Here is a 24686-nt window from a genome sequence, read left to right as displayed (position 1 = left end):
CAGGGGTCACCAATACCCTCACCTGTGCACAGAGCCTTGGGGAGATAAAGAGTTCCCTGGTCCTTCTCTCTCCTCCCTTTCCTGGAGTCCGAGACTGGACAGCAGCCTCCGTCCACCTGCCGAGCTCACCAAGCAGTCCCTCCAGCTCGGCACTGTCCTGGGGGCTGGGGCCAAGCCCTACTACTTCGGAAATCCAAGCGGAAGACCAGGGCCCCTGAAGGCCCACCTGGGTGTTGGGACCCTGTGTGTCCCCAGCTGGTCCACGGAGTGGAGACAGGGGCAGGAGCGCGTGGGGGTTGTGTGCGTGTACGTATCAATCCCGTGTTCACAAAAGGCTGAAGAAACAACAGACGACTCCCGTCCTGAAAGACAAAAGGAGCAGCTGGCCCGCAGGGGCCAGGCCGCCACTGAGGGAGAAGCCTGGCACTGCCGGCCACGTGCAGATGCCACGCCCTGACTGGCCCGGCGGGGGCGTCACAGGGACGCACAGGGCTGGGCCCCGAGTGCGGGCCGGCCCCGAGCACAGAGCAGCACACCCAGCAGGCAGGCACGCAACTGAACAGCAGGTTTAATCATCTCACGACAGACGGTAGGGCAGTAGTATAAACCAGAAGTTTCCTTTTAAAAAGCCATGTCCCCAAAGCTCCCATTCCTCAATACCCAGACGTCACAGCGGAGGGACCGGTTCCTCACGGCTGAGGAACAGGGCCAGAGGGATTCAGAGTCTGTTCCACCAAGCTCAAAGTCTTTCCAGGTCAAGGTTGCCTTGTGAGTAGCCAAGAGCCCTAGGAGGTGCTGATGCACACGCACTCTTAACACATACACACCCCCACACATGCAGGGACAGAGAGAAGACACTCGGACAGACAGGCACGGAGGAGGCCGTGCTGGGGCAGCCACACACGTGCGCTCTCAGACCGCACAGTCCAGTCTGTCTGTGGCTGTCTCCTCGGCACAGGGAGCACGGAGGAAGCAGCCAGGGTGGCCAGGAGGAAGGAGGGTGGCAGCCTGGGCCCCTCTCCTTTCCGGAAGCAGCCAGCCCTCCCCTACTCGGCAGACTGTTTCTGCACTACCAGCTCACCGTCGGGGGTGAGGAGGGGCGCCACGTCCTCTGGGCCGAGAGAGAGGGCACGCTCCACCCCAAAGCAGAGAACAAGGAACATGCCCACAGGCAGGCTTCTGCGGCCAGGAGCTGGCGGTGCTTGTTTTTGTTCCCGGGGTGGGGGACGCAGTCAGGCCTCGCTGTGCAGGTGCCCCGGCGGCAGCAGTCCTGCCAACAAGGAGCTGGAGAGGAAGCCAGGAGCTGGCGGTGTCCACCCTTGGAACAGGAGAGGGGTGCAAAAAAAAGGAGGCCCTGAGGTGAGGACATTTTGAGGGACCTACCAGATGGGTTTAAAGAGGAAACCTCTTCGTTCACAGCTTCATTCAGGGGTTCCTGGAGAATGTCTCTGGATTCAAGTACCAGCGGCTCTGGTTGTGGGTTTGGGGATGGAGTGGCCAGCAGAGGCTGGGAGAACAGCTGCCCTCCGATGCGGGAGGTAGGAGAAGCAGCCTGGCGATGCTCTGGACCCTGGCACTGCCAATCCCCACCCTGAGGAAACAGACCAGGCGGCTACAAGATCTCCTCGCGGGGGCTCCGGACCTTCAGTGGGGTCTGCCCGTTGGGCACAGAGCCGTTCTGACCGTGCAGGAGCTTGCCCTTCTCTCGGTCTGGCCACGTGAAGATGGCATCGTCACTGTCCAGCTCGGACTCCGAGTGCATCAGGCTGCTGCTCAGCGCTGGGCCTTTCTGTTTGACGCCTGCGAGGGAGTCAAGGATATGGGCGTCAGGAGCCGGGAGCTGCACCCTGCACCCCCCATCCCAGCCCGAAGAGAAGCAGAGCGACAGGGACGGTCACAGTCCTCTCCTGTGGGCAGGAGGCTACCCGAGTCCTCCCAGGCCTGGCTAGACAGAGCAGGGAAGCCTCAGGGAGTACTCTGCAGACCCACAGATCGGCGTCCACTGCAGATTCTCTGCCTCCAGCATCTATTAGCTTCGGTTAGTCCACCCAATGACATGCTCTTTTCTCTCTCCTAAATGTGGGGTGTTTCATCATGTCCCTTCACGCACAGGGCAGAGTTCTGTGGGAGGCAGGCAAACAAGGAACAGGCACTGATACTCTAGAGACTGAGCTTCTTCGCGGACCCTGGCTCAGCGTGGATGGACAGCACCTGCAGAGCTGCTGGCGCTGAGGACACCACCGTGCTCTGCGCAGACGTTTACTCTGGCTTCGCTGAGTGGCAACAAGCGGTGGGAGAGCAGGCGTGTGGCTTGGAGAGGCCTCTCCAAGCAGGGACTGGAGGAGGGACTATCCCAAGGCATCAGTTGGTCAGAGCACACAAATAAGGACCCGTAAGAAACACCTGAGGTCAGAAAAGATGCCTGAGCTTCTATAAGTCACTGCAGTTACGTTCTCTACTCGTCCTTAAGGCTGCAGAGGCCAGACCATACCACGAGGTCGGGTAATAACTTCAGGGCGGACCCCCACCCAGCAGCAAGACGGGTGCCCTCTGGCTGGTGCAAATACCACTCCAAGCAAATGCGGGCTGAGATGGCAGAACTAGGAGTACGAGTGGCCAGCATCGAGAATGCAGCTTGGCAGTGCTCTGGGCCTGGCACAGTCCACCCCCAGGACCTAACCTACCTCCTTTCTTAAAAAGGTGACCAGTCAGGTGAGCCATGTTTGAACCCTCACTCCCCAGCAACCACGCTCCCTCCCCCGGTCCCACCCCCAGTAAACACTGAGAGAGGCTCCTGAGACGACCGTCAGCCACTCTGCCCATTCCTGGCCAGACGGGCCGTAAGGCTGTGGATGATGAGGGCCTCGAGACTCTGACCACGCCCGGCACTCAGGAACCTCAAGCCCGCAGATCCTGCCCGTGTGCCATCTGCCTGTGCAGTGTGCTCTGGGGCGCAGGCAAGCTTACGCAGCTTGTCCACCTCAGGGCACAGTTCTGACACATGACTGCAGACAGTCACACCTTCCACTGACTCTCAGGATGGCAGAGAAGCAGGGTCGGAGAACAATGCAGCTTTGCAGGCTTTTCCAGTGTGGTGGGGACAGTGCTGACCTAAGAACCAAGACCAGGGAGGGTGAAGGGTCTCACAACTTCTGCTTTGCCCTATAGATGAAGTATCTCTTTGGGGGCTTTCTGCCCCCAGCACCCAAGCACTCGAAGCTTCTCTTCTTCCTCAAAGCCCTTCTGGGCCATAGGTATGGAGGACAGGAGCCTGAGGTGGAGATGGGTTTCTGGCTCCGCAGTACACAGCACTCACCGCGGGGCCTCTCACGACCAGTGAGCTCTGCTCTGCTTGGGGAACTGAGTGGAATTCATCCACTAAGCAATACTAGTGAAGACACTGCTACTATCAACAGGCGCTGACCACTCCCATCTCTGACTCAGCAATTCCATTCCTAGGTCTACACCTGCAGAAATCCATACATCTGTCCACCAAAGGACACAGACCAGAAGGTTTACAGCAGCAGCCCCCAGGGCAGCCAAAGTGCCCAACAGCATGCCTGACAAATGTGTTCCTACAAAGGGAATTATACAGCAATGGGAATGAGCACGCTGTGGCTCTGCCTAAGGACACGCGTGAGTGTCCTAAACGCAACGCTGAGTGAAAGGAGGTGCACACTAAGACTGTTCATATCAGCTACTCCCAGACGCCAATCAACTGCGGGGGCAGGGGCTGCAGAGAAGCATCGACCAGACGCCAACTGCGGGGGCAGGGGCCGCAGAGAAGCACACAGGGGGCTGGGGCTCCTGGGGGGCTGATCACACGGGCACAATCACTTAAGAAACACATTTTCTGTACACATCAGACTGAATCACCGGAAACTGCTGTCTTCTAGGTCAAAAGTGAAATTATCGGTAATTTTATACGGTTTGACCAAAAGCAATAGAAAGTTGTGAAAAGACTCAACAGGAGAACAAAACCAAATCACACCCCACCCCACAGGTGCTGACTGCAAAGCACGCCCCACGGCTGGGCTCCGAGCCCGGGCCCCAGGCACAGGCGGGGGCCCCTCCCGTCCCATCACTCCTCCTCCGGCCTCACCGCGCCCCCGGCACGGTGTCCACTTCAGCTCACTTCCACACACGTCAGGCTCCACAGACTGACTCTTCCTCAACCTCAACTTCCATTCCAGACCGCACCCCTTTAGGTCCTGAAGCCACTCTCCGCATCCCACTGGCGGCTCTGTTCTGGCCTGCAACCACTCCCCAGCCGCAGAGCCCAGATCAAGAGCCGGCCTGCTGGCCTGGTCGGATCCACCAGACCCAAGGGCCTCTCACCTCCCCGGCTAGACACCGCCCCCGGGAGAAGGGCCTGCGACCCTCGTCTGTCCTTGCCTCCGGGTTACCCGGGAGCGGCTGGCCACCTGCGTCCCCCCACCTCTCCCCGCAAGTCTGCCTTTCCAAACTGCCTCTTCCTCCCAGCTGTCCTCCCATCCTGCTTAGGAGAGGGATCTCAAGTCCTCTATGCCCGCCGTCCCCCTCAGAAACCTCCCCTCCATCTTCTGCATCTCTGCCCGCAAACCTGCTCCCAAAACCCATCCACACAGTCCTGAATCTCCGCTCATTTTTACCCAGCTTCTGGAAGGACTTTTAACTCTTCAGGGCCTCCGTTTCCTCACCACCTACCTACTTCCTAAACAGACTGCGCTTTCACTTCAGCCATCTGTCCGCTTGCCATCTACTCCAGCTCTTCAGGTGCCCAGAAACCTCTCCAGCACTGTCACTGCCATCACCGTCGCCAATTCTCATCTGACCGCGCTCTGGGGACGCCGCTCCTCCTCCTCCTCCTCCTCAGCTCCTCAGCCTGGCGCTTTCCTATGGACCCTCACCCCTCTCCTCACGGCTCCTGATGGCTCTCTGGGGATGCCGCTCCTCCTCCTCCTCAGCTCCTCAGCCTGGCGCTTTCCTATGGACCCTCATCCCTCTCCCCACGGCTCCTGACTGCTCTCTGGGGACGCCTCTCCTTCTCCTCAGCTCCTCGCCTGGTGCTCTTCTATGGACCCTCACCCCTCTCCCCACTGAGGGATGTGGCCCTCCCTAGCGGTGCCGGCCGTCTCCAGTATATAGCAGATTCCTACCCAGTCCTGTGCTGCTGCACTCCATCTCCCTCTTCTCTTACTGAAACTGCACCGAGTGTCCTAATTCTGGCCTCAGTGCTGTCAAGTCTGTCTCTCGGGTTGGCAGTCGGCCTGGCCCTTTCCTGTCCCTCCGGGACACTGACACCACGCTGTTCAAGCATCATCATCCCCTCCTCACAGAAACCTCCTTGCTGGCTCCCACCTACAATCTCCTCAGTGAATGACATGGCACAAAACTAATTTTCCTAAGCCAGCACTTTCGTCACCACCAGAAAAAATGCCTCAATCCTTAAGCTGACATTCAAAAATTCCCATAAACTCATCCCCACCCATCTTCTGGCCTCATTTTCTCAACCCCATTCACAACTGTTCTAAACCAAACAACCTTCCCCTGCATTTCTTCTCCAGTCTTTCTCATTCACAGATGCTCAAAGAAGATGCTTGGGGACCATCCTTTGTGTCTCCTTTTCTCTCACACCCCTCTGAAAACATATCATGAACCTCAGCAAGTCTTCCCCTTAAGTGTATCTGGCCTTTGCTCTCTGTCTCATAATCTTTCCACCATGAGGGTGTTCTATCCAGTTTCCTCTCCAATTCCTTCACATGGCAGCCAGTTGTCTTTTTATAACGTAGATAAATCTAACTGCGCCATTCACACCTCTGTAACTCTCCCGACTGCTCCTAGAAGGAGCCCACAGCAGCGTCCCTGCTTACCTGTCCAGCCCTGTGCCACTCACCCCACACTCACCGTATCTTCCGCAAATGCCCCCTGCTCCCTCTGGCAGCTGGGCCTTCAATCAACCAGCTTGGCCTGCAACCCTATTTCTCAGAGCCTCTATGAGCCCCACTCTCCTTCTCGTTGACACTGAGGTCTCAACTTTAATGTTATTCTTTATAAATACCTTCCACTATCACATCTGTATATTTGTGAACTTGTTTGTTCAATGCCTGCGTGATATAAGCTACACAAAAGCATCATCTATTGAGTTCACCATAATATAACCAGCGTCTGGCTTAGGCCTGGTACACAGTGGTATTAATCCATACGCACAGATGAATAAGATACAGTCCCTACCTTCTTCAAGCGTATTATGGACTAGTAAAGGGACAAACAATAAGATAACTGATATAATACAGTGAGAGAAATGCCAAAACAAACACGCGGGAGAAGGAAGAGCGTGACTTTTAACTGGCAGGTTAAGGGTTGGATGAGAAAGTACTTTCTGGACAGAAACACGAACCAACGAATTTGGTTTAGAAAAGAGAGACATCAGCAAGGAGGAGGATCTCAGAAGAGCACACTGACGCAGGCGCACCAAGGCCACTATCCAACAGACCACAAGTCCCCAGAGGACCTCACGGGGTAGAGACCTCGCCACAGCAGCAGACACGGCCTTGGCGACCTCGGCGAGGGTGCTGTGCAACCTTTTCCCCTCTGGCCATCATCCTCAGGATCTCTGGGACGCTCTGGCGGTACTTCTGTGGTTCGCCAGCCCCCATCTCTGGACACTGCCCCACCGTGCTCCCGAACCGAGCTGCCTGGGTGCCGACAGCCTGGACTGCCTACGAGCCTTTATTTTCATCTCATGTCTCTCCTCCCTCACTACACTGAGATTCCGAGGGCAGAGCCTGCGTCGGAGAACGCTACACAGTCCCCTGACAGCCTTTCTAATACCAAGCTTTAAGTATGAGAGATGTTAAACAAACATGTTGCAAAAACAATCAGGTCTACGTTCAGAGTGTTTGGGAACAGCTCTACACAGAGTCCAGCTCCCATAAGGGGACAAGGCCTATCCTGGGGCCTCCATGGTAAAAGGGAACCTCCCCAGTGACCGAGCTCAGACAGGAAGGAGGGCCCTGCACCTGCCCCGGGCCTCCTAACCCCATCACCAAACGCTGTCTCCGTGCTTGTGCAGCTGGAAATTCTCTGACAGATGAGCCCAGCGCACCTGGAGCCGGCAGGGGAGCAGCCCTCCATGGCCTCTGAGATAGTCACGGAGCCTGCAGATCTACCTGACAAACACGGGAGAGGAGAAGACAGGAGGGGAAGGCTGGCTGGAGCAGAGAGCCAGCAGGCGGACACTGGCTTTGACCTCTTCACAGCCTCACCCTGTCTGCTCAGAAAGGACAGACTGAGCAGGAAAAAGAGACCAAGGTCCTTGAGCTCAACCTCAGGGGCAGTTTGAAAAGCTGAACTCCAGGCAGCAACCCTAAGGGGAATGAGCAGGCAAAGGACAGCAAGAGGCTGAGCCCCCTCAGCACAGGGAAAGGGTAGCTGAGAAGTGAGCCCTGGAGCCCGAACTTGTCCAACAGGCAGGTTCTGCCCCCACAGGGCAAAGCAGCCCCTGGTCCTCATCAGGGAGGGGACAAGATGCTTTCCCAGCACAAAGAGCTGTTGGCAGCACACCTGGGAGGGAAGAGTGATGGTGGCGGCTCTTCATCTACTACGGGGTGGCCCCAGCACCCAGTTCCCAACATACCTGCTCGGGACGTTGGCTTCAGTTCTAGGCTTTCCTGATCCGTGGCATCCAGGATCTTGTACTTGCTTTTCCTCTTCGGTTTTCCTTTTTGCCTGAAAAACACAATCCCTGTCTCTGCTCAGGAAAGAGGGTCTGTGTGAGGCTCAGGTCACCACCCACAGGTGACAGCCAGACTCTGCACGTGGAGCCCGGATCCCGGGATGCTGCTTAAGGGAAGAGCTGCTTCTCCTTACTTCTCAGCTGGGAAAGGCAGCAACTGTGATTTGTTATTCAAATATTCCTCACCAACTTGGGAAAGGGTAAAGGAAACATTGTTATCTTGGACAGATTGATTAAAAATGTAAATAAAATGAAACGCCTATCCCTGAAGGGTGGAAGGTGGAGGAAAGCTTAAACTAGCAATGTTGTTAATGGTGGTTGTCCTGGACTGGTGGGAATTTTCTAAAATTCTTTTAATTTGCTAAGTTTTATTGTGAGGTTATGTCGCAGCTTGCATTTCAGCTCTGCAACTTACTAACTGTATCCTTAGATGGATGACATCAGTTTCCTGAGAAAATGCTCTTATGCCTATTAAAAAAGATATTACCTATAAAATGTCATCATGATACTTGGCACACAGTAAACACAGAAGTGATACCTATTACTAAAATGAGAAACACAATAAATATTTCTCTCAAATATTTTAAGACGAGATAGGAAGACTAGATGAAAAAAACCTGAAAGACTTAATCACGGCTAACCTAAGTCTATAATTACAAGAAAACATGCACGCACATGAATCTCAAATCGAAGGGGAGGCAGACAAATTAAGATTCCACGGCAACAGTGGTGAGGCTGAGGTGTGGAGTACAAAAGCTCACACACCCTAGAGGCAGATGTAAGCCAGGCCTATGCCCCAGGCCCTCCCCATGCCCACTCAGCCACAGCCATGTTTTCCAGGTTGCAAATCACTGCAGTGACAGCCACTCCCTCCCTCAGGAGCGTCAGACGGTAAGACCACCTTTTTGGGGCATGCTGTGGGTGGGCCATGTAATGGTAATGGTAAGAGAAAAATCCCAGGACTCAGGGCCCCCACGTAGACGGTGCCAGATACCTCTCTAATGAACAAATACGTAATTAGAAGGCTGAACAAATTTACAGGGCAAGTGCATCTTACCTCTTACAACAACAGATTACAGTCCAGGACAGGATCCCCAAGGCAACAACAATGAGAAAGGAAGCAATGATAACATATAACACGCTCCACTCTGCCAAGAAAAACACAGTAGTAAGGGCGCTGGAGAGAGAGGCTGAACGGAGGGCTGCGCTGCCCAGCGGGGGCAGGAAACACTCCCTGGACAAAACGGACCCAGGGCTCCCCAGGGAAGATGAGACCTTAGAGATAAAAGCAGCTGAAGTCTGAGCTTGGCTCTGAGACCCTGCAGCAGCGGGGCAGGCTGTAATGAGCTTCAAAAGAGGAAAAGAGGGGAATGGAAATCTACGGGCTTCCCTGGGGCGAAGCACACAGGCACTCTGAAAGGACAGGAGGCCGCACGGCGGGTCTGATTCATCTGCATTTTGTGGCCGGTCTCATTTACGCTTGTTTCGTTTTAAACAGCTGCGTCAGGGGAGCTCCCTGGCGGTTAGGACTTGCCACTTTCACTGCTGGGGCCTGGGTTCAGTCCCTGGTCAGGGAACTAAGAAACAAAGATCCAACAAGCCCCGAGGCGTGGCCAACAAACAACAAGAGAAAACCACAAACACTGCCTCAGAGCTTTCCTCTAACCTTGAGCAAGTGCGGAGGAAGGAAGCATTAAGTCCTCGGCAAACATCAAATACACAAAGTTCTTCTCCTCGCTTGCTCATCTGCCTTGGAAACACCAACACCCACCCACTCAACTCAGAGCCACAGTCAACGCCAAACCAGCTGGCACAGTCAAAGCAGGAAACTCACCACAGTTGCTGTCTCCATCCCTCAGCTGCACCTTGATGAAATTCTCCATCCAAAAAGGGTCACAGACACAGCGTTTGGTGAATGAATCACAGTGGCCATGGTCAGAGCAGTTCAACTGGCACGCTGCAAGTAGGAGGAGAGGGAGCAGGTCTACAGGAGTCAGAGCCAGAGAAGGACCACCTTCCGGGGCCCATGAAGACGGGATGGGACCCCCAGACCCACGTCTATGGTGACGTGTCCTTGAGACCTGCCCCCAAAAGCCTTTACAGCTGGCACCACGCCCTTATCACCATCATGGCTGGATACAACTGGAGCAGTCAGCAAGGCTCCAGACTGTTTTCACTTGCTGTTTTCCATATCAGCAGTTCTTAATCTTTCATGTCCCACAGACCTTCTTCTCAGAATAACTTAATTGCCAAGATAAAAGACATAGTATTATAGAGGAAGGCAATTATACTAAACATGTTTCTGAAGCATTTAAGAATACAAAACTTTGAAGATAACAATATATGTCTTTATTAAAATATTAAGTCATAAGATTATAACAGTGATAATTTTGAAGTAATGATGAATAAAAATGTTTTTTCATCAACTGGTATGATACAAAACTATTTGAATTTCTATTGCCTTGAAGTCACATGTTCTGCTAATACTACAGTACTTTGTAAATGAGGAAAAGAGTAAATTTCAGTCAGAGGCTCATGAAAACAAAGATGTAATTAAATTTTTTTTCCCATTTGAACTCACAGCTCCTCTGAACACTGTCTCAGGGGCCCAGGGACCCCAGGTGAAGAAGCTCTGCAATGAGTTGGGACTCTTCCATGATAATGGTAGTGGAAGAAAGCGATTATTTCCTTATTTCCAGAGAACCAGAAATGTAGCCCAAGGACAGCAGGGATGACAGGCGAGCTGTGGGCACTGGGCAGGCTCTCATTCCCAACTCCCCACAATTACTCACTGACAGTACTGATCTCCAGGGCTCTGAATATCAGAAAGTCTGCCTTCTGCTTCTGCAGCTCACTCTTGAGCATTGCTGCCACCTCATGGCCTTTGAAGATCTGGTGAGGAGGCTCATTCTGAACAAAAAATACCATCTTGGTGCTGCGGAGACATGCAACAGTATGAATGAGCTGAAGCTGTCAAATGGATAGCAGTAGCTACCATTTGCTAAGTACCTTCTGTATGTGCCAGACACTGTGCGAAGTACTACACACATTCTCCCACAGCAAGTCAGTGAGAGAGGGGCTGCCCAGCACCATCTCCATGTTACAGAGGACAACACTGGGGCTCAGAGGGGTTAAGTAGCTTGCCCAAGGTCACACAGTTAATTATGGCAGAGCCAGATCCCAACCCTGATATGCCTGACTCCAAAGCCTAGGCTTTTAGAAAAGCCCTAAGCTGCCCTAATTAACAAGACCTATTCCAAAAGGTAACCAGAGGTCAGAAACACAGGGATTTAGTTTTGGGTACATTCTGCTGTCAGCCTTTTAACAGCTAAGAGCATAGTGATGTTGGGTTTGTGCCTATATCATCTATAAGACAAAGCACAGTGTTTTCTAAAATGTAAACTGCTGCACGGCATCAGAGCATCGTCCGCAGGCCAAAACATGGCCAAAATGATAACTACCGTGGCAGCAATAAGAAAAGGCTGGCACAATGGTGTGGCTGGTACAAGATTATGTTATTCTCTGTCCAGATCTGTTTACTTTCTGCCTGTCAACTTCTGTCCAAGGCAGAAAATGTTTGAGCTCACTTCTGGGTGGCATGGAATCTGTTCACTAGGCCTTGGCCTCCATTTTTGGCAGCCTGCTTTGTGATTCCATATTAGTCTCATAACTGAACTCTCCCAACCACTGGGTTCATAGGTGCGCCCCCAGTAAGGATTCCCACTGCACACAGGGGCTGGGTGGGACCCAGGTATCCCAGAGGGCCTGGACCAGCTTCATTTAGTATAACTGTCTGTTTATCCCAACTGTGTGTGTATCTCAAAGTATCATAGAAACAGTATCATCTTCTATGTGTGGACTGACATGAAAGTTTGGGAAGTCCTTTCCTAAAAGACTTTTAAAAGTTCACTGTGTAGTAAGGCTAAAAATGGGGTATTATAAACTCCAGAATCAAGAAACAAATCTTTTCCATAAGATTTGTGGTCATTTCTCGTACTGCATGTAAAATAGATAACTAACGAGAACCTACTGTATAGCAAGGGAACTCCACTCAATGCTCTCTGGTGACCTAAACAGGAAGGAAATCTAAAAAAGAGTGGACTGTGACTGCCTAGAGGGGTGGGATGAGGTGGGAGGTGGGAGGGAGGCGCAAGAGGGAAGGGCATCTGTATGCCTACGGCTGATTCACGTTGATGTATGGCAAAAACCAACACAATATTGTAAAACAATTATCCTCAAATTAAAAATGAATTCATTAAAAAAAAAAGAGCGGATATAGGTTTGTGTATAATTGATTCACTTGGCTGCACAGCGGAGACTAACACAACGCTGTACAGGAACTATACCCCAATAAAAATTAATCTAAAAAAGATGTGGTCATTTCTCATATTTTCTCCTAGTTACCTAATAATTCACACTTATAGTTTCCATTTTTGTCTATATACAAATAACCCTCAAAGCTTTATCTCCTCTCCCCATGTCCCTCTTGAGTGACCAAATCTATACCTACAAATGCTTGCTAGAGTATCTACACCAGATCTACCACAGACATCTCAAACCCAACATGGTTCAAAACAGACTGATAATAATCATTAATTAACTCATTATGTATTAGGGACTACACACACATTATCTTATGTAATCTTCACCAAGCCTTCAAAATGGCTGCTAGAATTTTTACAGGTGAAGGATGAGTTTGGAGAGATACAGTCACCTGCCCACTGTCACAAAGCTGCCACTGACAGAGGCCAGGCTGCCTGGTGAGAGGCCCATGCTCTTTCCCGTCGTAATAACACTCTCTCCTTCCAATCATATCCTCCTCCTGAATTCCTCAGCAAAGCCCATCAAGGCCAAACCAGAAACCCAGATGCTTCTCTCTTCCTTGTGCCTCAGATTCAGTGACACAAGTCTGCAAGCAACCCCTTCCACAACGCTCTCACCCGCACTCTCACTGCAGCCTCGCCACTGCTGTGTCCCAGCCAATTCCCACCAGCTTGATTGATCCCAGCAGCCAACTTCCTATTCCTATTCCCAGGTGCTAAGCAGAGCTTAAAAATAAAGTCCTCATCATCATGCTGTCTCCAATCCAGTGAACCCTGACTGCGTATTAGATTCATCTGGGGTTTTTTTAAAATTTAGGTGCCCAGACCTTACTCCAGACCAACTGAACCATCATCTGTGGGGGTGAGGCTTGGGTAATGGTATGTTCATAAAAGCTCTTAGTGTTACTACTGTGCAGCTGGAATCGCCACTCTCACTTCCTGTCTAACCTTGGGTGAGACCCCAATACTGCTCAAAGCCAGCATTGGGGTCTCAACATCCTTTCCTGGAGTGGGTGTTCTCAACCTTCACCACTTTCCTCAGACTGTCCAGCTCACGCTTACCTCCTCGAAGCAGACGGCCTTACCTCCAGCTTCAGAGAAACGGGATGTTGGTACTAGAGAAACTGGGTGTTTGTACTCACCCTTTCAAATGCTGTCCTTCTCTGCTTCTAAATTCACCTGAAAGAGCACATCTTCCCTCCTCTCCTCCCATCTCCAGAGGAAGTGGTGCTCCTGCTCTGTCCACAGCCAGTCCCCCAGAACTACCTCTGTTTCTAACCACTGCCCCAATCTCCACCATCTACTTCTCTTCTACGTCTTTCCCTCGGTCTATAAAAATGTTCAGGTATTTCCTATCTTTAAAAGGTGTTCTTTTGAGCTTGTTTCCCATATTGTTTTCAACACCAGCCTTTTCAAAGAGGCATTATACCATCTCTGTATTCTCAAACCATGAAAAGCTTTGCTCCCAGCATCTAAGTGAAATGATCTCACTAGAGTTCTGATGAGCCACTAATCACAAACTCAGAAGCCTGTTTTGCGTGCTTGCCACACCTGTCCCTGTAAGCACCTGAATCCCTTGGCAGCCCACCCCCTCACTGCCAGCCCATCTCTTAACTCCCAGCAGGCGGCTTCCATCTGGCTCTCCTCCCACTTCTCTGGCTGCTGTTTCTTAGTTTCCTTTGCTGGCCCTTCTTTCTTTGCCTTCCTCTTGAATACTGATGTTCTCCAGAGCTCTGTCCTCAACCCTCTTGACACTCTCCCAGTGTGACTCATCAATTATGGCTTTAACGCCGCCTGTACAGTGACTCCTGATCTTTGGCCTTTCCTTCCACCTCAGGTTCCAACCTATGCGTTCTACTACCTGATGAAGCATCTCCCTATGTAAGCCACGTGAAGTGCTTTTAGTCACTCAATCATGTCCAACTCTTTGCAATGCCATGGACTGTAGCCCACCAGGCTCCTCTGTCCATGGGATTTCCCAAGCAAGAGTACTAGAGTGGGTAACCATTCCCTTCTCCAGGGGATCTTCCCAACCCAGGGATTGAACCCAGGTCTCCTGCATTGCAGGCAAGATTCTTTACCATCTGAGCTACCAGGGAAGCCCAAGACACCCCAAATTCAACGGTCAAAACTGAACTCATTATCTTTTCTTTGAAACTGGTTCCCTCTGTATCCCTAATCTCAGCGCCCACCATCTATCCAGGCACACAAACGAAAATTCTCATATTTGACAGTTCACTCAGTTTCATTCCAAAAGGGTCACCAAGTCCTATTGATTTACTATGACATTCTTTTAATTTCCTCATATCTTCTGCCATTTCCACAACTACTACCTCATTCGGTGTTAGCACCCTTTTCCTAGACTAATCCAAAAGCTTCCTGATTTGTCTACAAGCCTTTGGTCTCTTCCTATTTTAGTTTTAGCCTCCACACTACCAACCTCCCTTAAAAAAAAAAAAAAAAGAACTAATATCCTTGTTTCAAAAATAAACAAAAACTTCACATACAAAACTAACTTCTGAGTCCTCCCACCCAAACTATTCAAACTGCCCTGCCTGGCCTGCTTATGACTGTCCTGAGTCTACAGAGCCAGCCTACCGTCCACCATATCCTAGGGCCGGGTAAGTGCTCTGAACCCATGGGCTTCTTCCAGAGCAAACTCTACGTTAACATCACGGGAATATTGTTCATGCTGTTCCCCTGTGCTGAATTTCCTCCTTGTCCTTCTATGCTTGATCAGTGTCAGTTTTACTTCTGGAAAATCTTTGAACTACCTCAATCCTAATTCTCCTGAAAAAATAATCACCCCCTTGCCTGTGCCTCCATGATAGCGTTACCCCAAAACTGGGTTCTCCTCTAGGTGGTATTGAGCCAAAAGACACAACCAAGCCAAAGGTGAGAAGAAGGAGAATCTATCACTTGTGGCAAGTGAGGAGAACACTGGGGATCTTTCCCAAAGCAGTGTCTCCCTAGATGGCAAAACTGGGGAAGTTTTACGCTAAGGGGGCATACACATTCATGAAGGGGCTTGAGCAGAGAATTCAGCACAGAATTGGGACATAGGTCAACAGAGTCCAAGCTTTGGCTGACTGAAATTATGAGGCTCAGAAAAGGTCAATATCTTTTCTCAGGTTCCAGTTGATCTGGTGGATGAGGGTTTCAGGCTATCTTTACCACTGGAACAGAACTGGGAGTCTTTACAACTGATTTATTATTTTTGGTATTGTTACTTCTCTTACCTGAGAAGAATCACTGGGTCCTGAATTCTTTTTTTGCTTTGGTCACACTGCAGGACTTGTGGGATCTCAGTTCCCCAACCAGGGGTTGAACCTGGGCCATGGGAGTGAAAGCCTAGAATCCTAACCACTAGGCCACCAGGGAACTCCCCGTTCCTGCATTCTTTCTTCCCTTAAGATCATTAATTAGTGAGACCTCAAGGGCAAGCACTGTAGCCAGGTTTAGATCACAAAATGGCTTAGGCCAAAAATGGCTTAAGGTAAGAAAAGCCTGATTCTCTTCTTCTGGGGACCCCCTACCCTATCTGCTTCCAACTGGCCTTCTGTCAAAGCCACTGCGTATTGATGTTACGTATTTACTTGGTCATCTCCCTCCTAGAACACAGTCGTCAAACATCATGGCCGTCTTCTGACCTTGGGATCTGCTGCAGTATCTAGCACAGAGCACATGACCTGTCCTAAAAGAGTACATTTCTTCTTCGTTAAAGAAATGAACACCATGAGTGGTTCCTGGTCAGAGGGCCCACTCTTCTCTATCTACCCACGCTACTTTATCAGCTCAGTCAAGAAGCCCAGGGACCCCTGGTCTTTCCTCGTCTCCCCCCATTCATGCCCAGCTACCTCTGCTCCGTGTACGGCTGAATCTTTTGCACAATGATGTCGGAGTCCAGCACCCCCAGGAGGACCCCAATCTGGCGGATGAACATCCCCTTCAGCCTCTCAGTTAGCTGACTGACGTTGACATCCAAGATGAGCTCCACCAGGCTGTTTTTCCTGGGATCTGGAAAGCACGTGGATCAGTCATGGCTTTAGAAGCAGGAGAGTTAACACAGACCAGCCACTGTGCCTGCGCTCTGGCCCAGGAGAGAATGTGGTGAGAGCATTCAGAAATGCAAGTGACCTCTTTCAAAATGGAAAGGCCCCATGGTGAACTCCCCATTGCTTCGTCCTGAAGCATTCCTGGTCTCTCCACTAACCTGAGAAATACCACACATGTGCTGGGGCCCAGTGCAAATCAATGGGGTTTAGTGAAGGAAGTGGGGAAAAGAAAAGCACTTCAACGTTTGTTCTAAAAGTCTCTGCCCAACTGGCTTTCCTGAACTATCCACACCAAGTGGTGGGTGTCCAGCAATCTCTCCTGATCCAGTCTGATTTTCAGTGACTGCTGTACTTTGTATGCAACAATGGGAGGGAAATTTTCCATGCCAACAATCTTACCAATGGGAATGCACCTGCCCTACAGGTTTGAAAACCATAAACACAAAGGAAATCCAGGCAGCCAAGAAACAAGGATTTCCTTAAAACAACATCACAGCCGGACAATGTTTTCACAACTCTAGAACTGTAAGACCATTATGTCTTACTTTTGATTATGTCCTAAAGACTGTTCTATATGTGGAAGTTCAAAGTGACTATTCAGAATACCTTCTTCACATACTTGATGCACCATGTGTCTGTCCTGATGTATCACTGACATAATTAGAGACTATCTGTGATGTGATTTTAAACACAGAGGAGACTTCACAGTGTCCTGGCTGTTGTCCTTCAGAGAGGCAGGGCAAGGACTGAAGACCTGCCAAGATCCCTTCCCTTCTAAGACATCTGTACATAAGCTTGGCCTTAATCCTAATAAAGAGTAGGTTGAAAGTTTATACCTTCTCATCAGATGCTCAGGAATTTATAACACTCTATCCCACCCTGTACTCATTTCCTCCCTAATACCAAATTAGCCTTGAAACAAAACAAAAACATGGTTCTATTTAAGAAAGAAATTTTATTTCTGCAAATCTGAAAAATGTAAAGGACACCAGTTACTTTACCTTCCCTGGGGGTTGTCAGATAAAGCCTGAGGCTCAACTTACAAAAATAAATTGTTTTCTGCAGCTGGGTGCTGATGAGACATCATGACTCAAGTTATTCCTGTGCTCAGATTCCCAAAGCACCCTGAGCCCTCTGTCATCAGTCACACATAGAGGATAAAGTGCTGGCACAGGGGCCCAAAGGCCTGGCTCTGACACAACGGCTGTGTGAAGCTGAGCAAGCCCTGCCCTCTCTGAGTTTCTGTTTCTCCATCTGAGTTAAGTAGGGGGAGGTCCATATTTCTGTGTGCGTAGGAGAGGTCTTGCTGGAACAGAGAGTCTCTACAGAGTTCTTAGCTTGGGGATTCTAGATTGTTTAAAGCTGGATATGCCATCTGGCTCTGTCCATGCTGGGGGAAGGGTCTCAGGACCCAGGCGCTGCTGGGCTGATCCAGCAATTCCACTCTGGCTCCTCACTAAATGAACTCACCAGGTTTCACCTCCACCGTGGTCCGGTCTACATCACTCTCACCCTTCGCGTCAGTCACCTTCAGGTGAAACGTGTAGGTTCCCTCGACCAGGTTGGAGAGAAAGAGGACAGGGTGGTGATCAGAGCGATTTAACACCTCCTGTGGGGTGGAACGACACGGCAATGTTGCAGAGCAAAGCCACACTCCTTTCACGGGAGTTAGCTGCCTCTGTCATAGCTAAACCCCCTCTGGGCAGATGGCTTTGAGTTCCTGCTCTGTGATGGCATCACAACCCACAGTGATGAGGATCAGAGAACAGAATCATGTTCTCTTCCACACAAGCTTGAGGGGTGACCCTAGGCAAGCCATTTAATCTTCCTGGATTTCAGAACAATTCAGGTTTGACACAAGAGACCACTTGGTTAAAACAGGTCCTGGAGTGCTTGACTCAGCCTCCTCTCCCCATCTCACCACCTGACCGACCTGTGTAGCTCTCCACCTCCTGGCACACTTACCCCTGCGGCTGGGCTCCCCTCATCTCGAGTCCAGAGGTAGCTGACTATTCCCTTGTCATCTGAGGACTTGGAGCCGTCCAGCTCTGCTGTGTCCGTGGGCAAGGTAATTACCACATTCCCAGCTATCTTGGCTACAGGTGCTTTGTTCATTTCTAAACAAAGAGAAACCATTGAAAAAAATGTATGATTCAGAAAAAAAAGAAATGCTTCTTCATGGTGCTTGTGAGGAAATTAAACACCAAAAACATCCTAACTGAAGAACTGTTTCAAGTGCTTATCCAGGCCAGCAATTAACAGTGTAGAGTTACCACCACCAGTGCCTCAGGGGCTGTGACTCCAGTCCCACCCAGAGAAATGTTCCCCGACTGCACAGCAGAGGGCACAAGTGCAGTTTCTTCCTAAATCCTCACAGCAGCCCCCCTGGAAGGGATCCATTTCTCTGCTCTGGTGACATAAGGTGATTGGAAACAAAGGCCTAAAGTGGTTAAAGCCCTGAAGTTCAGGTTTCATCAGCTGATACTACATATTATCTTCAAAATGCAGCTTAAAATGTTATTCTCTGAACATCTTTTTTTGACTCCTTCCTTAGCACTTTAATAGAGGAAAAGGAGAGAGACACTTTCCTCACCCGGGGCCCTACCTGCAGCTTTGTTTACCAGAGTGTGCTCCCTATTCACTGAGCTCAGAGGACTGCACTGGGGGGCCATCTGCACCCCTGGTAGTTTTTCCTACTATCAGCTTACAGGCCTCTCCCAAGACCATCACTGATCACCATGCCTGCAAACCAGAGCAAGGCTGAGCCACTCCTGTTAAGCTGGCCTCAGAGTGCAGGCTCCTAGGAGGAGCACAGGAAGCAATAGCACAGGACGGTCATTCTAAGGTTGGACAGCAGGTGTCACTGTAGCTAGCAGGAGAGTTACAGAGACCCAGGGACATAGCAGCAGAGAGAAAATAAAAATGCAAAGGGAAAAAACCTTAATTCTCTTCCTATTCAACTGAGGAGGGAAGAAGGGAGGGAGGGAAAACAAGGAGCTAAAATTTACCTTAAAAGCCACCCAATCAAAGACTGTTTTAGAAAAGCAAATAACAGCTGCCCTTACCCCTAACTTTCTTCTCTACCCTCTGTCTCTAATCAATTCTTCAAACAAACAAGAGATGATGGATTCTTTACTTATCTGACCCAGAGGCAGCTGTACCAACCCAAGGCGGCAAGATATACCTTCTTTGACAATGACATTCACAGAGCTCTGGCTTTGCAGGTTCCTCTCATCTTTGACGGTCAGGGTGAACACGTAGGTTCCCACTTGCAGCCCGGTCACAGTGGCGACACTGCTGTTAGCATTCTCGAGCTGTACCCCGTCAGGTCCCCTAGACAAAGAGAAACCAGAGGGAGGAGTTGCACCTGTCTACTTCTCCTGTCCCCGACTCAGCAGGAGCAGAGAATTACTGCCTCAGCTAAGACATGAACTACTGTTTCCTTCACCTCAAGAGGGCATGTTTAAAAATATTCCATTTGGACAGAGTGTCATCTGGCCCCAAAAATACAAGCTACCTGCTGATCAGAAAATTCCATTCACCTGCTTTCAGACACATTTAGCCTTATCCTTTATGAGAGCTTCGAGAACATCCAAACTTTGTGCTGCTCCAGTTTGCAAAAGGAAGAAAGTGCTCTGAGCAGGTCTCTGATCAAAAGAATGATTTAAGAGTCATGTTTCTGAAAAGCATTTCTGGCCCAGTAGTTGGTTCAGCTCTTGCCAGCAAAGAAGCAAAATGCATTTCTTAATCACATGCCAAATTCCCTCCTGCTGAAAAGTCAGGGAGAGGAAACAGGCCAAGGCTGCAGACAGCACTCAGGGAAAAACCATCCTCTTCTTAGCACAGCAGCTGCATAAGCAAAACTCCCTCCCGCTCCTAGACAGGGGCCACAGAGGACCCAGAACAACCGTATCTTCCTTGTCCCCGGTGGCCTCACAAGGAGCCTGCAGCAGGGGAGTGAGCTCTGCACCAACAAACAGACACAACACTACATACGGCAGACAGCCCTTCTGTTCAAGGGCCAAAACGCCTTAGAGCGTTCCTTACCACCGAGGGACAGCCAGAGAAATCCGCACTCTCTCAGGGTTTTGCTCTTGTTTTAAATGTATAACCCTGACTCCAGCCGCCCCTCTTAAAACAGATTCTCCTCCAAGAAGACATGCTAAGCATTACTTCTGCTGTGAACACCAATAAAACTCAAATAAATGGTTTATCTGCTGTGTCTTCAACAGACAGTTATAATTAAAACATGCTAGGTTGAGGAAAATTAGGTTCTCTAAAAGAAAGAAATAAAAGCTAAGCAAAATAATTTCTAGACAACAAAAGCTAAGCAAAATAATTTCTAGACAACAAAAGCTAAGCAAAATAATTTCTAGACTCCAACTCACCAATCATAAGTCAAGTGCTCTGCAAGTCAAATTACAGGCCTTACCCACCCATCTCTAACATCCCAGTCAAAACCAAAACCAAAAAACCCAGTCTCTCCTTTGGCTGCTATCTTTGGAAACTGAGAATGCTTTTAACTCTTTCTTGGAATTATTTTGCTTCCTGTGGGATCCTGCATATAATCTGAGTTCCATTTATTATGACTTAAAGGAAATGAAAGAAACTGAGAACCAGGAATGGTTTGATTAGGAAATTCCAATTTAATTAGTAGTATTTTAGTTACTGCTTTTGGCCTCTGGCTAACTTAAGTGGTAACCGGTGTCTTCAAGGAAACAATAACAGACTAATGCTTTCATTTTATAGATGAATTTTCAATTCTCCTTAATAGCTGCTCTGCCCTATCCCCCCTGCCAGCCTTCCCCTGTTAATTTTGAGCAACGGTACTTTTCTGCTCCATTACCCCTTCCATCCTGCCTCTCAAGTGTAATTAAACTATGCATTTCAGCAGACGGATTGTACCTGTAAAAGCACCAGAACCACAAAGTACTACCTGGGGACAGTTGATGGTAAGCGTTCTCTTTCTTTCTTATAAAAATTATATCATTTTCTTAGAGTTGAAGTTTGGGACTGCAAACATTTCTTTCTCAGTAATCCCCCTTGGATAAGCTAATAAGAAAGTAAACTCCTAAAGGCAAGTAAAACCGAGCTCTTCAAAGGCCTGGTGCCTTTGCCAACACAAGGGTTTCGTGTTAGTACTCACTGTGTTTTTTCCCAAAGATAAGAGATAATTTTCTGGTCATCAGAGCTTTTGCTGCCATCCAGGGTTGTGCTATCCACGGGAAGAGTCAGCTCTTTATCTGGGCCTGCATCTGCCTGTGGAGGCTTGTTGTTTTCTAGAAGACAGAGACTTGGAGGTCAAAAGCAGGCAGTCCAGCTGGGAGAACAGAGGAACCAACTGGGACATATGTTCTGGAAGCCTCAAGGCCTCTGCCTCTCCACCCACAGAACTTTCAGATACTGTGGGAGGTAAGGGTATGGTCAGGGAGGTCACGATGAAGAATGTAAGACCAAAACGTATAAAACAACTCTGAAAGAACATGGCAGAACATAATGAAGTTACAGGGTCATGCTAAATTTGAAGTATAAGGCTACAGGAGTTGAAATGAAAGGGCCTGAGGGATAAGGCAGGGCTTTCTTGAGGAAGGGGGCTTTAAGCTAGCCCTTAAAGGACACGGTAGGAGGAGTTCCCCAGTGGTCTAGGTCTGTTAGGATTTCACTGCTGTGGCCTGGGTTCAATCCCTGGTCGAGGAACTGAGATCCTCCAAATTGCAAGGTGGGTCAAAGGAAAAAAAAAAAGGATATGGTAGAATTTGGGATGACAGACACCATCTGCTAACTCCCACTGAAGGCACAGTAACCAGCCAAGATCAAGGGCACAAATGAGGCTGTGAAATGCTCTGTCTCTGTACCTCTGAAGGAGGCACCAGGGGAACAGACAGTCGAAGTTGCCAGGGGGGTGGTAGATTGATAATTCCCATTTGTACCCTCATACAGCTCAGAACCCAAGCCCTCTTCTCACCCAAGGGTCAAAGGACCAGCCAACAGAAGAGCCTGCCGCAAGGTCAGACTTACCAGGCTGCACAATAACAGTCACTTGAGCGGTGGCCTGCTGCCCTACTGTATCAGTCACTGTGAGTTGGTAAGTATAGTCTCCTTCTTGCATGGCGGAGAGCTGCAGGGTCGGTGTTCTAACCCCCTGAATGAACACATACAGAGAAGTGGACTCTCAAAATCATATCATACAGTAAGTCCTTCTCTGGTCTACATCATCTACCCAGTTTTAAACCTAGGTTGGTACTGGGCCACCACCTCCCAATTAGTGAATACTCAACCAGACACTATGGAACATCTTGTTTAAAAGGCTTGACCCTTCAAGGGAATAAACCTCTGACACAGCAACAGTTTCAAATAAAGTTAGAGTGCTCACGAGGGAAGGGAGTACAGGAAAATGTGCAGAGATAACCAAGATCCATTTCTATGACTCAAGCCAAAAAGAAGACCATGAACATATAACAAAACAACACAATTTAAAAAACAATGTTCTAACAAAGTGTGATGCTTAACAAAGCTGCATCAATAAAACATGGCAGCAACAACTCTGTTGTAATGCTGTGCTGTCCCCTTATAGGTCTGAACAGATTCTGTGACAGCAGAGAAACCTCATATAATACTTAAACTAAAGCCGGATGAAATGTGAGCTTTAACTCATGCCTCAAATACGAAAACATAAGACTCCTGAGTGTCAGAAGGGATATTACAGATAAGTTAGAGCCAACTGCCAACGCAGGAACTTCTAAAACAGTAGGCGAAACCTAGCAGCCTCTGGGCTGAATCCAGCTTGCAAGCATTTTATTTGGTCTTTGGGTCTTAAAAGTTGGAAAATTTCTTATAAAAGTCTAGACTTGTCTTCTCTTGAAAAGCTGGAGGATCTGACAACACTGGGACCATACTCCAAAGTGGCAGCAACCAGTCGAACTTGAGGGGCTGCTGAGCCCTTCAGTTGGGGCTCATGCTGTCCAGTGTGCCACAGCCCCACCCACTTTTCTTCACTTAGTTACCTGCCTGTTGACTGACCTAGTCTCTTCTTCAATATGTTCAGAGAGAAGATGCTCACCATCCAGTCTGGCAATCTACTCCAGTTTTTAATAGAGCTCACTAAGATGTGCTGTGCCGTGCTTAGTCGCTCAGTCGTGTCTTTGCGACCCCACGGGCTGTAGGCCACCAGGCTCCTCTATCCATGGGAACTGTCCAAGCAAGAATATTGGAGTGGGTTGCCATGCCCTCCTCCAGGGGAACTTAGCAATCCAGAGATCGAACCCAGGTCTCCCACACTGCAGGCGTGCAGTGTGACCTGCACACAAACCTGGGTTCGATCCCTGGGTTGGGAAGATCCCCTGGAGAAGGGGAAGGCTAACCACTCCAGCATTCTGGCCTGGAGAATTCTGTAGACTGTATATAGTCCATGGGGTCGCAAAGAGTTGGACACGACTGAGTGACTTTTACTTTCGCTTTCACTTTAAAGATGTGCACTCTTCAGCAGAAACTAACCCAACATTGTTAAGCAACTATATGCCAAAAAAAATTTGATTAAAAAAAAAAGAAGTTTTGTACCCTTGCAGTTTTTAAAGAATCTGACTCCCTGAAATTATCCAAGAAAAGCTATCAGTCTTTTCCTCTAATACTAAATATTTAAGATAAAAGTTTTTGCTAATGGGTTAACTGAAGGCCCTGTAACCTTTTTTAAAGAAAAAAAAAAAAAATCAATGTTCTATGTACTAATCTGACTTTCGTTATTAAGATGGAGAAAAATAAGCCTTGGATGGGTGACCCAGTCCAGCAGCTCTAATTTCCCTGGGCAAGAAAAGACAGGTGCTCTTCCTTCCTACCTGCATCTCCATCACCTTCCCCTTGCTGTTTGGGCTGAGCGACCACTCATAGCTGGTGATGCCATGATCATCAGTGCTCTGGTTCCCGAAGAGGGTGATGGAGTTCTGGGGTAGAGTGATCACTTGGTTGGGGCCTGCATTGGCCACAGGGGGGTAGTCCACAGCCTTGTTCACAGTCAGGCGTGCAGTGGTAGAGTTGGTAGCTCCATCAGAGTCTACTACAGTCAAGCTGTCAGGACAGAGAGAGAAGTACCGTCGGGGATGGGCTTAAAGAGAGAGGAATAAACACAGAAGAACTAGAACTCAGGGCTAAAAACCAGCAATGTGGCAGGGTTACCAGGTGGCAGTCAATTCTAACCCACTCTTTTTGGAGAGTTAGGATAACGCTAGAAGCTGACACTGACTGAGGGCTTATTGTGTGGCAGGCACTGTTCTAAGCACTTTGTATCTCACTTAATCCTCACAACAGCTCTATAAAGTACTGTCCTTATTTCACCCCTATACACATGAGGAGACCAAGGCAGAAAGAGGTGAAGCTTGCCCAAGCTTGAAAGCTTGACAGTAGTGGAGTCAGGATCTAAATCTAGACAATATATCTCTACACTGTTTCACTCTGCTGCCTACATGTATCTGTGGCTGGGACCTTTACGAGCATTGTCTGATCTGGCCCTCCCAACAACCATACAGAAAGAGGTATCATCAATTTCACAATTATACAAGTCTTTAAGAGGTTAAGAAACCTGCCCAGAGCTAAATAGTG

At 49.2% G+C, this 24686-nt stretch overlaps 1 protein-coding gene across 3 annotated transcripts in view; it reads right to left on the bottom strand.

Annotated features, from left to right (window-relative positions):
* Nucleotides 1-550: 550 nt before the first annotated feature.
* The window catches only part of KIAA0319L (KIAA0319 like), a 97116-nt gene continuing 72980 nt past the window's right edge, over nucleotides 551-24686 (bottom strand). For 2 of the 3 annotated variants that reach the window (XM_027537861.1, XM_027537860.1), the window contains exons 10-21: nucleotides 23927-24155; nucleotides 22113-22236; nucleotides 21241-21373; nucleotides 19279-19427; nucleotides 18060-18211; nucleotides 17565-17703; nucleotides 15897-16056; nucleotides 10510-10652; nucleotides 9552-9674; nucleotides 8775-8865; nucleotides 7619-7710; nucleotides 551-1800 (exon numbers count right to left, since the gene is read on the bottom strand). In XM_027537861.1, coding sequence (XP_027393662.1) covers nucleotides 1613-1800; nucleotides 7619-7710; nucleotides 8775-8865; nucleotides 9552-9674; nucleotides 10510-10652; nucleotides 15897-16056; nucleotides 17565-17703; nucleotides 18060-18211; nucleotides 19279-19427; nucleotides 21241-21373; nucleotides 22113-22236; nucleotides 23927-24155 — 1723 coding nt within the window. In that variant the 3' untranslated portion in view covers nucleotides 551-1612. Of the gene's footprint in view, nucleotides 1801-7618; nucleotides 7711-8774; nucleotides 8866-9551; nucleotides 9675-10509; nucleotides 10653-15896; nucleotides 16057-17564; nucleotides 17704-18059; nucleotides 18212-19278; nucleotides 19428-21240; nucleotides 21374-22112; nucleotides 22237-23926; nucleotides 24156-24686 lie in introns of those variants that run through there. The other variant, XM_027537862.1, reaches the window with a different exon arrangement.

The sequence above is a fragment of the Bos indicus x Bos taurus genome, chromosome 3 (genome assembly GCF_003369695.1).
Source record: "Bos indicus x Bos taurus breed Angus x Brahman F1 hybrid chromosome 3, Bos_hybrid_MaternalHap_v2.0, whole genome shotgun sequence".
Taxonomy (NCBI): Eukaryota; Metazoa; Chordata; class Mammalia; order Artiodactyla; family Bovidae; genus Bos; species Bos indicus x Bos taurus.
The sequence above is the reverse complement of the archived record's forward strand: the minus strand, read 5'-3'. Positions and strand labels throughout refer to the sequence as shown.